Source organism: Oncorhynchus kisutch, unplaced genomic scaffold (assembly GCF_002021735.2).
Source record: "Oncorhynchus kisutch isolate 150728-3 unplaced genomic scaffold, Okis_V2 scaffold1426, whole genome shotgun sequence".
NCBI classification, from domain to species: domain Eukaryota; kingdom Metazoa; phylum Chordata; class Actinopteri; order Salmoniformes; family Salmonidae; genus Oncorhynchus; species Oncorhynchus kisutch.
Window position 1 is genome coordinate 1 of NW_022263371.1, and position 16,529 is coordinate 16,529.

Consider the following 16,529-nt stretch of genomic DNA (forward strand, 5'->3'; position numbering starts at 1 on the left):
CTCTTTGGGACGTCCAGCCTGTTTGACAAAGATAAAGAAATATTTTTTTCTAATTTTTGCAGCCATTACTGGCAAAATATCAAAATGTAATGTTTTTTACCAAAAACTCCGACTGGAAGCAGAAAGCTGTGATCAATTAAATACAACGTTAACTAGATATTATCTGTGTCATTTATAGCCTGGCACAGATAGTAAAACTACATTAAATACAACGTTAACTAGATTTTATCTGTGTCATTTATAGCCTGGCACAGATAGTAAAACTACTGTAGCGACCCGCACAGACAGCTGTGTGTTATGTGTTCGGCTAGTAGCTGGTTGTGTTGTACTTACCAGTTCCCAGTGTTCGCGGGGTCCGACATGCCTCAACCTGCTATCTGCCAATCACAGGATGCCTGGATGTCTGATCCGGGCAATCCTGGTGGTTGGCGGAGTGGCGTGGAGGGGGCGGGGCATTGGAAGTTAAGGTTCAGCCTTTGTTCTCTCTCTTCCGCTGGGCTTCACAAAGAAGGTCCCGATTGGCTTGTGGGGTATCTTTCATTTATTTGGCGTGAGCTAAGGCCAAACAGTAGCCTGTGTAAAGTTGCTAATAAACCGTCAATTCGTAACTCAATCCTCTGTCTGGACAATTGTTCCTTTATGATCTAGTCAGGTCATTACACTACATTAAACAACGTAACTAGATATCATCGCCACATAACTTATGTCGAATTAAAAGACACCGTTACCGTTAGTACGTCTGTACACTGTAACTTACAGGCAGCCTCACATAAAACCTATTGGTTACAAAGCTTTGATTATGACAAAGTCTATAGTAGTGAAACTCTCTCTCTCTATTCTAACTTACCACACATTCACATCACTGCCTCGACATGAATGTGTCCTGTCAGAGCCGTTTCCTGTCCGTTTAACTGTTAACAGGCTCGAGCCCAGCTTAACCAATGAGCTACAAGGAGGACTGACAGTCACGAGCGGTGCAGCAGCCTCTGCAGCAGCAGCCTCCCCTGGGTCCTAGTGGCCGCCCGGTAAGAACGGTTAAGATGCGATGGAACGGTTGACGGAGAGAAAATAAATCACAGAGAAAATATATTGACTGATATATTGAATTGTTTAGGGAAGCTTTAGCTTGGCTTTAATAAATTCTGAAAATACTTGAAAACCAAAGAGAAAAGAATAGTAGCCCTCCTCAGGAACAACAAAACCCTCACAGACCAACTTCTTCTTCTATGATATAATGGAGGTCCTCAACCAACGTTAAAGGTGCATGGCGCCACCTACTGTTCTGGAGTGTGTTCAATCACACGGTTTCACCACTCTAATCCTCCTACCTAACTCAGTACTTCTGAGAAAATAAAGAGAGTCCTACTAACTTCTAATAGACCCTCCCCCATCCCCCAAATCCCTTCCAAACTCCCCCAACCCCGTCCAACCCCAATGACGCTTCAATCTTTCCCTCTCTTCAACATCCTGACAACAATATCACAACACATACAAGTCTTGATATGAAACTCAACTAACCGATGACCCCCGTGCATTGACTCTGTACCGGTTCCCGCCTGTATATAGTCTGTTTTTAGTCTCACTATTGTTACTTGCTGCTCTTTAATTACTTGTTACTTTAAGGTAAAAGGTATAAGGTAAAAACACCTGTTGTATTCAGCATTTCACTGTGAGGTAAAAACACCTGTTGTATTCAGCATTTCACTGTGAGGTAAAAACACCTGTTGTATTCAGCATTTCACTGTGAGGTAAAAACACCTGTTGTATTCAGCATTACACTGTCAGGTAAAAACACCTGTTGTATTCAGCATTTCACTGTGAGGTAAAAACACCTGTTGTATTCAGCATTTCACTGTGAGGTAAAAACACCTGTTGTATTCAGCATTTCACTGTGAGGTAAAAACACCTGTTGTATTCAGCATTTCACTGTAAGGTAAAAACACCTGTTGTATTCGGCATTTCACTGTAAGGTAAAAACACCTGTTGTATTCAGCATTTCACTGTGAGGTAAAAACACCTGTTGTATTCAGCATTTCACTGTAAGGTCTACCTACACCTGTTGTATTCAGCATTTCACTGTAAGGTCTACTACACCTGTTGTATTCAGCATTTCACTGTGAGGTAAAAACACCTGTTGTATTCAGCATTTCACTGTAAGGTCTACTACACCTGTTGTATTCAGCATTTCACTGTGAGGTAAAAACACCTGTTGTATTCAGCATTTCACTGTGAGGTAAAAACACCTGTTGTATTCAGCATTTCACTGTGAGGTAAAAACACCTGTTGTATTCAGCATTTCACTGTGAGGTAAAAACACCTGTTGTATTCAGCATTTCACTGTGAGGTAAAAACACCTGTTGTATTCAGCGCATGTGACTAACCTACACTCATTAAAACCCACTACTCCATTCCACTACTTTGACCCTATCTGCTCCTGCACCATGACAACTAACCCTACACTCATTAAAAACCCACTACCCCATTCCACTACTTTGACCCTATCTGCTCCTGCACCACGACAACTAACCTACACTCATTAAAAACCCACTACCCCATTCCACTACTTTGACCCTATCTGCTCCTGCACCATGCCAACGACCTGGGAGGACTGGACACCACCACTCAACACCCCCTGGAACTCTTCTGAAGTCAAATCTCATATGACCAAATACTTCTCTGGTTCTGAACTCTTCTCCACACCTTCTACCTCACTGAACTGAGTCGTCATGGTTACTCATGGTTATGTGATGAGGCAGCCCAGTCGGTTACATCCCCCAAATCCCTTCCAAGTGTAATGTTTAATCTACATTTCTGATTGTTTATTTCATTTTGTTTATTGTCTATTTCACTTGCTTTGGCAATGTAAACATATATTTCCATGCCAATAAAGCCCTATGAATTTAATTCAATTGAGAGAGAGAGACAGTTCCATGTTAATGTATAGGGGACATGAGTCGTCATGGTTACTCATGGTTATGTGATGAGGCAGCCCAGTCAGTTACATGAACCAGTCTATTCTCTGAAAGAGGTCCAGACAGCCTGTTCCCAACAGTGGGGTCAGTAGGATTGGATAGGGGCCCCTCTCTCTCTCTCTCTCTCTCTCTCTGACTGGAGGGGAGAAGTGAAATGGTGTGTCTCCTCTGGTCAACAATACTCACCTTGAAAGACTCCACAGCCTGTTGGAGCTCCTTCAGCTCCTTCTTTCTCTCCTGGAATCTCTGCTGGACCTTCTGCTGACTCATCCCCAGCTGCCTCTGTGGAGAATCACTCTTCAATGAGCTATCAAGCTTTATTAGTCCAGTAGATCAATAGTATAGTAATGTGACATAGGACCCATAGAGAGGAAGGTCGACAATCCTGACGAAGTCCCTTTACAATATTATATTATGTTGCTATGTGAATCATTATAGTTTTAATGGTAGGCCTACATGTATCAAGGTGTTGAGACTGAACTTTGGACTCATAAAAGGCCATTCAGAATGATAATAGTGTTTGACTTTAGAAAATGGTGATACATTTGTGGCAAACTCAATATACTCAAGGTTTGTGTTCATATTTGTGGATCCATTTCATATTGTATATAATATAATGATCTCATATTCAAACAGATTTAGTTCCTACTGTATCTTTAATTCTTTGTTTATCAGACAGCCACCAACAAGTTGTTCTGGTCTTACCTGTTTCTCAGTCCTCTCTGCTGCAGCTGACACTGTATCATGGCCTTTATGTTCATCCATCACACACAGCAGACAGATACACTGCTGATCGGTACGACAGTAAACCTCCAGCAGTTTGTCATGATGAGAGCAGATCTTCTCCTGTAGTTGTGCCGTGGCTTTGACCAGCTTGTGCTTCTTGAAAGCAGGAGATTCATAGTGAGGTTGGAGGTGAGTCTCACAGTAAGAGGCCAGACACACCAGACAGGACATGAGGGCTTTCTGCTTTCTGGTCCCAGTGCAGACATCACACGCCACATCTCCAGGTCCAGCATAGCACAGAGCAGGAGGGGGAGCAGCCTGGAGTCCTGTCTTCCTCAGTTTCTCCACCAGCTCAGCCAACATGTTATTTTTCCTCAGATTAGGCCTTGGAGTGAAGGTCTCTCTGCACTGAGGACAGCTATAGACCCCTTTCAGAACATCCTGGTCCCAGCAGCCGTCAATACAGATTCTACAGTAACTGTGTCCACAGATAGTAGTGACCGGCTCCTTCAGTAGATCCAGACAGACAGAACAACAGAACTGGTCCTGGTCCAGCAGAACTCCCTGTTGAGCCATTTGGACGGTTGTTCACTCTCACACAGACAGACGACAGACAGACTCAGATCAGTTTTGTTTCCTTAGAAGAGAGTTTGTGGGAAGGGGAGGGACTTCCTGGTTCTGCCAGAGGGCTGGGGTTAGAAGGAGGGAGGGGTTAGAGGAATGGAGGAAGAGAGAGAGGAACTGCATGCAACAGCAAGAGGGAGACAAATAGTTTTGTTCCAAGGTTAGAGCCCTTAACATGGAACAAATGACATAATGAATCTTAAAATGTGAGTTGTTAGAATATATGAAGGGTAACAGTTTCTATGAAGTACGTATGTATCATTATTTTAATGACCTTTATAATGCCTTATAATACACCTATGTGTTGTAATTAATCAATAAGGACTGAGGAGGTGTGGTATATAGTTAATATACAGTACCACAGATAAGGACTGAGGAGGTGTGGTATATAGTTAATATACAGTACCACAGATAAGGACTGAGGAGGTGTGGTATATAGTTAATATACAGTCCTACAGTCCTCAGTCCTTATTGATTAATTACAACATATAGGTGTATTATAAGGCATTATAAAGGTCATTAAAATAATGATACATACGTACTTCATAGAAACTGTTACCCTTCATATATTCTAACAACTCACATTTTAAGATTCATTATGTCATTTGTTCCATGTTAAGGGCTCTAACCTTGGAACAAAACTATTTGTCTCCCTCTTGCTGTTGCATGCAGTTCCTCTCTCTCTTCCTCCATTCCTCTAACCCCTCCCTCCTTTCTAACCCCACCCCTCTGGCAGAACCAGGAAGTCCCTCCCCTTCCCACAAACTCTCTTCCGAGGAAACGAAACTGATCTGAGTGTCTCTGTCGTCTGTCTGTGTGAGAGTGAACAACTGTTCAAATGGCTCAACAGGGAGTTCTGCTGGACCAGGACCAGTTCTGTTGTTCTGTCTGTCTGGATCTACTGAAGGAGCCGGTCACCATTCCCTGTGGACACAATTACTGTAGAATCTGTATTGAGGGCTGCTGGGATCAGGATGATCTGAAAGGGGTCTATAGATGTCCTCAGTGCAGACATACCTTCACTACAAGGCCTACGCTGATGAAAAATAACATGTTGGCTGAGCTGGTGGAGAAACTGAGGAAGACAGGACTCCAGGCTGCTCCCCCTCCTGCTCTGTGCTATGCTGGACCTGGGGATGTGGTGTGTGATTTCTGCACTGGGACCAGAAAGCAGAAAGCCCTCATGTCCTGTCTGGCGTGTCTGGCCTCTTACTGTGAGACTCACCTCCAATCTCACTATGAATTTCCTGCTTTGAAGAAGCACAAGCTGGTCAAAGCCACCGCACAACTACAGGAGAAGATCTGCTCTCATCATGACAAACTGCTGGAGGTTTACTGTCGTACTGATCAGCAGTGTATCTGTTATCAGTGTACAATGGATGAACATAAAGGCCATGATACAGTGTCAGCTGCAGCAGAGAGGACTGAGAAACAGGTAAGACCAGAACAACTTGTTGGTGGCTGTCTGATAAACAAAGAATTAAAGATACAGTAGGAACTAAATCTGTTTGAATATGAGATCATTATATTATATACAATATGAAATGGATCCACAAATATGAACACAAACCTTGAGTATATTGAGTTTGCTACAAATGTATCACCATTTTCTAAAGTCAAACACTATTATCATTCTGAATGGCCTTTTATGAGTCCAAAGTTCAGTCTCAACCCCTTGATACATGTAGGCCTACCATAAAAACTATAATCATTCACATAGCAACATAATATCATATTGTAAAGGGACTTCCTCAGGATTGTAGACCTTCCTCTCTATGGGTCCTATGTCACATTACTATACTATTGATCTACTGGACTAATAAAGCTTGATAGCTCATTGAAGAGTGATTCTCCACAGAGGCAGCTGGGGATGAGTCAGCAGAAGGTCCAGCAGAGATTCCAGGAGAGAAAGAAGGAGCTGAAGAAGCTCCAACAGGCTGTGAAGTCTTTCAAGGTGAGTATTGGTGACTAGAGGAGACACACCATTTCACTTCTCTCCTCCAGTCAGAGAGAGAGAGGGGGGCCCCTATCCAATCCCACTGACCCCACTGTTGGGAACAGGCTGTCTGGACCCCTTTCAGAGAATAGACTGGTTCATGTAACTGACTGGGCTGCCTCATCACATAACCATGAGTAACCATGACGACTCATGTCCCCTATAAATTAAAATGGAACTGTCTCTCTCTCAATTGAATTAAATTCATAGGGCTTTATTGGCATGGAAATATATGTTTACATTGCCAAAGCAAGTGAAATAGACAATAAACAAAAGTGAAATAAACAATCAGAAATGAACAGTAAACATTACACTTGGAAGTGATTTGGGGGAGGGTCTATTAGAAGTTAGTAGGACTCTTTTTATTTTCTCAGAAGTACTGAGTTAGGTAGGAGGATTTAGAGTGGTGTAAACCGTGATTGAACACACTCCAGAACAGTAGGTGGCGCCATGCACCTTTAACGTTTGATTGAGGACCTCCATTATATCATAGAAGAAGAAGTTGGTCTGTGAGGGTTTTGTTGTTCCTGATGAGGGCTACTATTCTTTTTTTATTCTGGTTTTCAAGTATTTTCAGAATGTATTAAAGCCAAAGCTTCTCTAAATAATTAAATATATCAGTCAATATATTTTCTCTGTGATTTATTTTCTCTCCGTCAACCGTTCCATCGCATCTTAACCGTCTTACCGGGCGGGCACTAGGACCCGGGGGAGGCTGCTGCTGCAGAGACTGCTGCACCGCTCGTGACTGTCAGTCCTCCTTGTAGCTCATTGGTTAAGCTGTGGCTCGAGCCTGTTAGCCTCCTGTTGTAATAAGTTGTATTTAATGTAGTTTTACTATCTGTGCCAGGCTATAAATGACACAGATAATATCTAGTTAACGTTGTATTTAATGTAGTTTTACTATCTGTGCCAGGCTAGAAATGACACAGATAATATCTAGTTAACGTTGTATTTAATGTAGTTTTACTATCTGTGCCAGGCTAGAAATGACACAGATAATATCTAGTTAATGTTGTATTTAATTGATCACAGCTTTCTGCTTTCCATGTAGAGTTTTTGGTAAAAAACATTACATTTGATTATTTTGTCAGCAAAAATTGGAAAAAATTTTTGTTTATCTTTGTCAAACAGGCTGGACGTCCTCCCAAGGATATGCTTAAAGTTCTGAATGATGATATGAGATATATATATATATATATATGATATACCAAGAGGTGTTCTGTACCTGTCTGTCCAGGAGGGAGGAGAGTAGAGCAGGACCAAGAGGTGTTCTGTACCTGTCTGTCCAGGAGGGAGGAGAGTAGAGCAGGACCAAGAGGTGTTCTGTACCTGTCTGTCCAGGAGGGAGGAGAGTAGAGCAGGACCAAGAGGTGTTCTGTACCTGTCTGTCCAGGAGGGAGGAGAGTAGAGCAGGACCAAGAGGTGTTCTGTACCTGTCTGTCCAGGAGGGAGGAGAGTAGAGCAGGACCAAGAGGTGTTCTGTACCTGTCTGTCCAGGAGGGAGGAGAGTAGAGCAGGACCAAGAGGTGTTCTGTACCTGTCTGTCCAGGAGGGAGGAGAGTAGAGCAGGACCAAGAGGTGTTCTGTACCTGTCTGTCCAGGAGGGAGGAGAGTAGAGCAGGACCAAGAGGTGTTCTGTACCTGTCTGTCCAGGAGGGAGGAGAGTAGAGCAGGACCAAGAGGTGTTCTGTACCTGTCTGTCCAGGAGGGGGGACAAGGCCTGGTGGTCCTGGAGAGCAGGGTGGCAGAGGTCTGACTCAATGAGGTGTGGAGAGACTACTGAACCTACTGTCTCTCTCTCTCTCTGTCTCTCTCTCTGTCTCTCTCTCTGTCTCTCTGTCGCTGTCTCTCTCTCTCTGTCTCTCTCTCTGTCTCTCTCTCTGTCTCTCTCTCTGTCTCTCTCTCTGTCTCTCTCTGTCTCTCTCTCTGTCTCTCTCTCTCTCCAGCGCTCTGCACAGTCAGCAGTGGAGGATAGTGATCAGATCTTTACTGAGCTGATCCGCTCCATTGAGAGAAGGAGCTCTGAGGTGAAGGAGCTGATCAGAGCCCAAGAGAAGGCTCAAGTGAGTCAAGCTGAAGGACTCCTGGAGCAACTGAAGCAGGAGATAGCTGAGCTGAGGAAGAGAAGCACTGAGCTGGAGCAGCTCTCACACACAGAGGATCACATCCATTTCCTCCAGGTAACTAAACTGTCTTGTTACATGTGATATGAAATTAACTTCATGTGAACCTATTCATCTCAATCATTATGTTGTCCTGTCTGTCTCTCTCTCTCTCTGTCTGTCTCTCTCTCTCTCTCTGTCTGTCTCTCTCTCTCTCTCTGTCTGTCCCTCTCTCTCTCTCTGTCTGTCCCTCTCTCTCTCTGTCTGTCCCTCTCTCTCTCTCTGTCTGTCCCTCTCTCTCTCTCTGTCTGCCCCTCTCTCTCCCTCTGTCTGCCCCTCTCTCTCTCTCTGTCTGCCCCTCTCTCTCTCTGTCTGTCCCTCTCTCTCTCTCTGTCTGTCCCTCTCTCTCTCTCTGTCTGTCCCTCTCTCTCTCTGTCCGTCCCCCTCTCTCTCTGTCCGTCCCCCCTCTCTCTCTCTCTGTCCGTCCCTCTCTCTGTCCATCCCTCTCTCCCTCTCTCTGTCTCTCCCCTCTCTCTCTCTGTCCCCCCGCCCCTCTCTCTCTCTCTCTCTGTCCCTCTCCCTCTCTCTCTCTCTGTCCTTCCCTCTCTCTCTGTCCGTCTCTCTCTCTCTCTGTCCGTCCCTCTCTCTCTCTCTCTCTCTCTGTCCGTCCCCTCTCTCTCTCTCTGTCCCTCTCTCTGTCCCTCTCTCTCTCTCTCTCTCTCTGTCCGTCCCTCTCTCTCTCTCTGTCCCTCTCTCTGTCCCTCTCTCTCTCTCTCTCTCTCTCTGTCCGCCCCTTTCTGTCTCTCTCTCTCTGTCCTTCCCTCTCTCTCTCGCTCCCTGTCCGTCCCTTTCTCTCTCTCTGTCCGTCCCTCTCTCTCTCTCTCTCTGTCTGTCCCTCTCTCTGTCCCTCGCTCTCTCTCGCTGTCTGTCCCTCGCTCTCTCTCACTGTCTGTCCCTCTCTCTCTCTCTCGCTGTCTGTCCCTCTCTCTCTCTCGCTGTCTGTCCCTCTCTCTCTCGTCTGTCCCTCTCTCTCTCTCGCTGTCTGTCCCTCTCTCTCTCTCGCTGTCTGTCCCTCTCTCTCTCTCGCTGTCTGTCCCTCCTCTCTCTCTCCTGTCTGTCCCTCTCTCTCTCTCTCGCTGTCCATCCCTCTCTCTCTCGCTGTCCGCCCCTTTCTCTCCCTCTCTGTCCCTGTCTCTCCCTCTCTGTCCCTGTCTCTGTCCCTGTCTCTCCCTCTCTGTCTCTCCCTCTCTGTCCCTGTCTCTCCCTCTCTGTCCCTCCCTCTCTGTCCCTGTCTCTCCCTCTCTGTCCCTGTCTCTCCCTCTCTGTCCCTGTCTCTGTCTCTCTCTGTCCCTGTCTCTCTCTGTCCCTGTCTCTCTCTGTCCCTGTCTCTATCTGTCCCTGTCTCTCTCTCTGTCCCTGTCTCTCTGTCCCTGTCTCTCTCTCTGTCCCTGTCTCTCTCTCTGTCCCTGTCTCTCTCTCTCTCACTGTCCCTGGTCTCTCCATCTCTGTCCCTGTCTCTCTGTCCCTGTCTCTCTGTCCCTGTCTCTCTGTCTCTCTCTGTCCCTGTCTCTGTCCCTGTCTTCTCTCTGTCCCTGTCTCTTCTCTCTCTGTCCCTGTCTCTCTCTCTCTGTCCCTGTCTCTCTCCTCTCTCTCTCTCTGTCCCTGTCTCTCTCTCTCTCTCTCTCTCTGTCCTGTCTCTCTCTCTCTCTCTGTACCTGTCTCTCTCTCTCTCTCTCTGTCCCTGTCTTCCATCTCTGTCCCTGTCTCTCCCTCTCTGTCCCTGTCTCTGTCTCTCTCTGTCCCTGTCTCTGTCTCTCTCTGTCCCTGTCTCTGTCCCCTGTCTCTCTCTGTCCTGTCTCTCTCTCTCTCTCTCTCTCTCTCTCTCTCTCGTCTCCTGTCTCTCTTCTCTCTCTCTGTCCCTGTCTCTCTCTCTCTTGTCCGTGTTCTCTGCTCCCTGTCTCCTCTCTCTCTCTGTCCCTGTCTCTCTCCTCTCTCTGTCTCTCTCTCTCTCTCTCTCTCTCTGTCCCTGTCTCTCTCTCTCTCTGTCCCTGTCTCTCTCTCTCTCTGTCCCTGTCTCTCTCTCTCTCTGTCCCTGTCTCTCTCTCTCTCTGTCCCTGTCTCTCTGTCCCTGTCTCTCCCTCTCTGTCCCTGTCCCTGTCTCTCCCTCTCTGTCCCTGTCTCTCTCTCTGTCCCTGTCTCTCTCTCTGTCCCTGTCTCTCCTCTCTCTCTGTCCCTGTCTCTCTCTCTCTCTCTGTCCCTGTCTCTCTCCATCTCTGTCCCTGTCTCTCTCCATCTCTGTCCCTGTCTCTCCCTCTCTGTCCCTGTCTCTCCCTCTCTGTCCCTGTCTCTCTCTCTGTCCCTGTCTCTCTCTCTGTCCCTGTCTCTCTCTCAATTCAATTCAATTCAAGGGCTTTATTGGCATGGGAAACATGTGTTAACATTGCCAAAGCAAGTGAGGTAGACAACATACAAAGTGAATATATAAAGTGAAAAACAACAAAAATGAACAGTAAACATTACACATACAGAAGTTTCAAAACAGTAAAGACATTACAAATGTCATATTATATATATATACAGTGTTTTAACAATGTACAAATGGCTAAAGGACACAAGATAAAATAAATAAGCATAAATATGGGTTGTATTTACAATGGTGTTTGTTCTTCACTGGTTGCCCTTTTCTCGTGGCAACAGGTCACAAATCTTGCTGCTGTGATGTCACACTGTGGTATTTCACCCAGTAGACATGGGAGTTTTTCAAAATTGGATTTGTTTTCGAATTCTTTGTGGATCTGTGTAATCTGAGGGAAATATGTCTCTCTAATATGGTCATACATTGGGCAGGAGGTTAGGAAGTGCAGCTCAGTTTCCACCTCATTTTGTGGGCAGTGAGCACATAGCCTGTCTTCTCTTGAGAGCCATGTCTGCCTACGGCGGCCTTTCTCAATAGCAAGGCTATGCTCACTGAGTCTGTACATAGTCAAGGCTTTCCTTAATTTATCTCTCTCTCTCCAGAGTTATCAGTCTCTCTCTATCTCTCTCTCTCTCTCTCTCTCTCCAGAGTTATCAGTCTCTCTCTCTCTCTCTCCAGAGTTATCAGTCTCTCTCTCTCTCTCTCCAGAGGTATCAGTCTCTCTCCAGTATCAGTATATCTTCAGACTTACCCAGCATCGTTGTCTGTCCTCTTCAGTACTTTGGAGATGTGAGTAAGACTGTGTCTGAACTGAGAGAGAAACTAGAAGACTTCCTTAAAGGAGAATGGACCAAGATCTCCACTACAGGTGTGTTGAAAACAATAAGAACATCAACTTTAGACCATTGAAAGTTCCCTACTAGTCATATACATGTGGAATATGGTCTGATGATAACATTCCCTCTCTCTGTCAATGTGTTTGTGTGTCTGTAGTGAATATAGTGGATGTTGTACTGCCTCCAGAGCCCAAGACCAGAGAACAGTTGTTACAATGTGAGTCTCTTTATTGTGAAGTAACTAACAGTCTCTTTTTACTGACACTCCTAACAATCCCTCTAGAAATATATAGCAATAGTAGATCTAATCAAAGACTGGGTATCTATCTGACTCCTCATATTTCTCTGATTTGATCTCTGCTGTGCTCTAATCAAAGACAGGGTAGATACAGTATCTGACTTAACTTATTGTTCTGACTCCCCTCATTGGTCTCTGCTCTTCTCCCAGATTCCTGTCAGCTCACACTGGACCCAAACACAGCACACACACACCTCTCTCTGTCTGAAGGGAACAGAAAGGTGACACGTACACGCCAAGGCCAACCATATCCTGACCATCCAGACAGATTCACCAACTACAGGCAGGTTCTGTGTAGAGAGGGTCTGTCTGGACGCTGTTACTGGGAGGTGGAGTGGACTGGTGGTGTTGTTACAGCAGTCTCATATAAAGACATCAGCAGAACAGGGGATGATAGTGCATTTGGATACAATAACAAGTCCTGGAGTTTAGAGTACTATATTGGTGGTTATTGTTTCAGTCACAATAATGTTGAGACTAAAGTATCAGGCCCTCAGTCCTCCAGAGTAGGAGTGTACCTGGATCACAAGGCAGGTACTCTGTCCTTCTACAGTGTCTCTGACACAATGACCCTCCTCCACAGAGTCCAGACCACATTCACTCAGCCCCTCTATCCTGGGTTTAGGCTCAATGGTTATAATGATACTGCTGAGCTGGTTAAACTGTAAACTGATTTGTTACTAATTAAAATTCAATACAATGTTTTAATCTTGTACATTTCCATGAATCATGATGTCTGGTGTTGATGTATATTGGTTGTCATTCAGAACCATTGATATGTTTTCTCAGTTGGTTCTCTGTCTCTATGTAATTCTCCTCAGTATCATTGATCAGCTTGTTGGCTCGGTCCTAATTGATGTGTTCTCTGTCACCTGGAGCTGCATGGAAAATGGTCCAGGAACTAAAGGACAATTCAGGACTAGTCAGCCCACTAAAAGCTGGTATCACTTACTTTCTACTAAACTATATGGTCTGGTTTCCCAGACACAGATGAATCCTAGTCCTGGACTAAACAGTATGTTCAATGTAGATGTCCAGGAAACCGGCCCTAAATGTGTCATCTTTCATCCTCCCATACTGCTCAGTCCAGCAACATTAAACCTGTCCAGCAGGTGGTGCTGTTGACCAAACAATAAAACCAGCAGATATCTTGACTTGCCACTCAGTATATCAGTAATGTTCAGAATAGTACTTTAATATCATTGGAGATTGATGGTCTTTTTAATCCACTATCCAGAGTCAGGAACAGATGAAGTTAGGTCTGCTACTGTTCAGTGATTAAATATGATTTATGGTGATGGGAAATAATAAAAAACACTCAACTTCATCTAGTAATAGTTTTCCTTTGTTATTTATTCCAAGGTGTGTCTTTAACTTGTAAATGTATTGTGTGGAGGTGAGCTAGTGGTGTGGCTGATAGAATAGAATGAAAAGGGAGGAGGGGAGGAAGAGGAGAGGAGTGAAGGGCTGTTCAAGAAACCAGATGAGGAAGAGGAAGATGTTCATGGGAATTACTGTCTCTGTTCCAAATGGTTCCCTATTCCCTACGTAGTGCACTACGGTGCTTCTGACCAGGTCTAAAGTAGTGTTCTACGTAGGGAATAGGGTGTTGATTTATTACAATATCATGTTTTAGTGTTTGGCACAAAAATATATTAGATCTCCACCCCCCCACTTCCTGTCTGTCATCCCCCAGTTCTGTTAAGACTTCCTCTCATTGAACTGGGCCTCATTCTAAATGGTCACTTTGTATTGATAGTCCATACTGGTCTTTACTATGGTTCTACATACAGTATCTGTATTGATAGTCCATACTGGTCTTTACTATGGTTCTACATACAGTATGTGTATTGATAGTCCATACTGGTCTTTACTATGGTTCTACATACAGTATCTGTATTGATAGTCCATACTGGTCTTTACTATGGTTCTACATACAGTACCTGTATTGATAGTCCATACTGGTCTTTACTATGGTTCTACATACAGTATCTGTATTGATAGTCCATACTGGTCTTTACTATGGTTCTACATACAGTATCTGTATTGATAGTCCATACTGGTCTTTACTATGGTTCTACATACAGTAACTGTATTGATGAGGGCCTCATCATCCGGCTGCACAAAGAAAGCCAGCAGGGGGCAGTAAAACCCTATGGACCTGAAAGGGAATGCAGTGTGCTCCAGTCTCCAGCAGGGGGCAGTAAAACCCTATGGACCTGAAAGGGAATGCAGTGTGCTCCAGTGTGAGGAGTAAAAATCAAAGGTGAATTAACTACATTCTGTTGCTAAATGTTTTGCTACAGTGTTCTCTAACGAATAATGCTTTGAGCATTTCCTTGAGTCCTCCAGGTGGGCGGGGTTTGTTCCATTACAACAAACTCAATCAAACACTGCTTATTAAGTATTCAACATTATTTTAACGCAGGTCTGTTTCCACATGCAATAAGCCTGTAACGTCTTGTATGATCTCATCAGGTAAAGGTGTGTCAAATAGAAGGGCAAGTCTCACCACTAAGAGGAAAACATCACTGGTCCACCTCGGCATCAGGTCAGCTATGTTGATCAGTACTGTCCCAGGGATGCTGGGAGCAGAGATGAACTCCCCTGACCTGGTACCACCTATGGAGTTGTCATTTTAATATCATTTTAACCCCATTACTGCTATAACACATGAACCATGTTAATAGAATGAAATGGATCCAGGTTCCATTTATTCTACATTAGATTTACTGCCTGTGGAACACTTCAAGATGACTGCAGGTCTGAATCCCAAACTAATGGGGGGAAATGGATCCATCTAATAAGATGGTATTTAGAGGTATGAACCTTCCTATTGGGGTGAACCATCCCCTTAACATACAGCACCAGTCAAAGGTTAGGACACACCTGCTCATTCAAGGGTTTTTCTTTATTTTTACTATTTTCCACATTGTAGAATAATAGTGAAGACATCAACAACTATGAAATAACACATATGGAATCATGTAGTAACCAACAACGTGTTCAACAAATCAAGTGGAGGCCAGGTCATCTGATGCAGCACTCCATCACTCTCCTTATTGGTCAAATAGCCCTTACAGCCTGGAGGGGTGTTGGGTCATTGTCCTGCTGAAAAACAAATGATAGTGCCACTAAACCCAAACCAGATGGGATGGTGTATCGCTGCAGAATGCTGTGGTAGCCATAATGGTTAAGTGTGCCTTGAATTCTAAATAAATCACTGACAGTGTCACCAGCAAAGCACCATCACACTTCCTCCTCCATGCTTCACGGTGGATAATACACATGCAGAGATCATCTGTTCACCTACTCTGCTTCTCACAAAGACACGTCGGTTGGAACCAAAAGTCTTACATTTGGACTCATCAGACCAAAGGACAGATTTCCACCGGTCTAATGTCCATTGCTCGTGTTTCTTGGCCCAAGCGAGTCTCTTCTTATGACTAATTATGTATACATTTCAATCAGGATGTACTAATCAGAATACTAAATGTTACTGTATATGTACTAATCAGAATACTATCATGTTACTGTATATGTACTAATCAGAATACTATCATGTTACTGTATATGTACTAATCAGAATACTAAATGTTACTGTATATGTACTAATCAGAATACTATTATGTTACTGTATATGTACTAATCAGAATACTATCATGTTACTGTATATGTACTAATCAGAATACTATTATGTTACTGTATATGTACTAATCAGAATACTATTATGTTACTGTATATGTACTAATCAGAATACTATTATGTTACTGTATATGTACTAATCAGAATACTATTATGTTACTGTATATGTACTAATCAGAATACTATTATGTTACTGTATATGTACTAATCAGAATACTATTATGTTACTGTATATGTACTAATCAGAATACTATTATGTTGCTGTATATGTACTAATCAGAATACTATTATGTTACTGTATATGTACTAATCAGAATACTATTATGTTACTGTATATGTACTAATCAGAATACTATTATGTTGCTGTATATGTACTAATCAGAATACTATTATGTTACTGTATATGTACTAATCAGAATACTATTATGTTACTGTATATGTATGAATTTTCTTTCTTGATCCCAGTACTGAATATAATGTGTGTGAATGTGGTCAAGAGTTAGAACAATGACTGTCTGTTCCTTGGTACAATTTAATCAGACTGGCTAGAATGCTTATCTACACGAGAAAACCTTGACTCGTAAATTATATTAAATTGGTAGGGAGACGGATGTGGGAAGGCTTGAGATACAGCCATTGTAGTGGAACGGAGATGGCACGGGGTGGTGTTGGAACTAATTACATAATTTCCAGTTTATAACCTGTGGTAACCTGTATTGTGGCAGTACTCTCGTGAATAAACTCTGTTGTTTGACGTTGAGACTGGGCTCTGTCTGTCATTATAGAATAAGGGTCTTACAAATCCTACTGTTTTCACCCTTGATTTGTGGGTTGAGAGAAGTTGATTGGTTATTCAAATTAGTTTATTTTTGATTTAACATGTTTTTGAATCATGTTGGAGACTGGAGCAC

At 43.7% G+C, this 16,529-nt stretch overlaps 1 protein-coding gene and 1 pseudogene across 3 annotated transcripts; one reads left to right on the plus strand and one right to left on the minus strand.

Annotated features, from left to right (window-relative positions):
• Positions 1 to 2,946: 2,946 nt before the first annotated feature.
• LOC116366314 (E3 ubiquitin/ISG15 ligase TRIM25-like) lies at positions 2,947 to 4,464 on the minus strand (annotated as a pseudogene). The gene is made up of 2 exons (XR_004208265.1): positions 3,678 to 4,464; positions 2,947 to 3,254 (listed from the first exon to the last, which is right to left on the minus strand). The product of XR_004208265.1 is annotated as an E3 ubiquitin/ISG15 ligase TRIM25-like (transcript).
• A 612-nt stretch (positions 4,465 to 5,076) lies between these two features.
• LOC116366312 (tripartite motif-containing protein 16-like) lies at positions 5,077 to 13,305 on the plus strand. Of its 2 annotated transcripts, none has more exons than XM_031818492.1 (6): positions 5,077 to 5,757; positions 6,181 to 6,276; positions 8,268 to 8,501; positions 11,548 to 11,707; positions 11,833 to 11,892; positions 12,124 to 13,305. In XM_031818492.1, exons 1-6 carry the CDS (start codon positions 5,161 to 5,163, stop codon positions 12,639 to 12,641), a joined length of 1,665 nt encoding a protein of 554 aa, XP_031674352.1. In that variant the 5' UTR covers positions 5,077 to 5,160; the 3' UTR covers positions 12,642 to 13,305. The 2 variants fall into 2 exon arrangements, with proteins under 2 accessions (XP_031674352.1, XP_031674353.1); XM_031818493.1 differs by having other exon boundaries at positions 5,088 to 5,757; positions 11,617 to 11,707.
• The last annotated feature ends 3,224 nt before the right edge of the window (positions 13,306 to 16,529 follow it).

Bases quoted from the DNA above. Each gene is read 5' to 3' on its own strand.
- LOC116366312 (XM_031818492.1), top strand. From the start codon at position 5,161: ATGGCTCAACAGGGAGTTCTGCTGGACCAGGACCAGTTCTGTTGTTCT. The intron at 5,758-6,180 runs GTAAGACCAGAA...GATTCTCCACAG, and splicing joins CAGAGAGGACTGAGAAACAG to AGGCAGCTGGGGATGAGTCA. The intron at 11,893-12,123 runs GTGAGTCTCTTT...CTCTTCTCCCAG, and splicing joins CAGAGAACAGTTGTTACAAT to ATTCCTGTCAGCTCACACTG.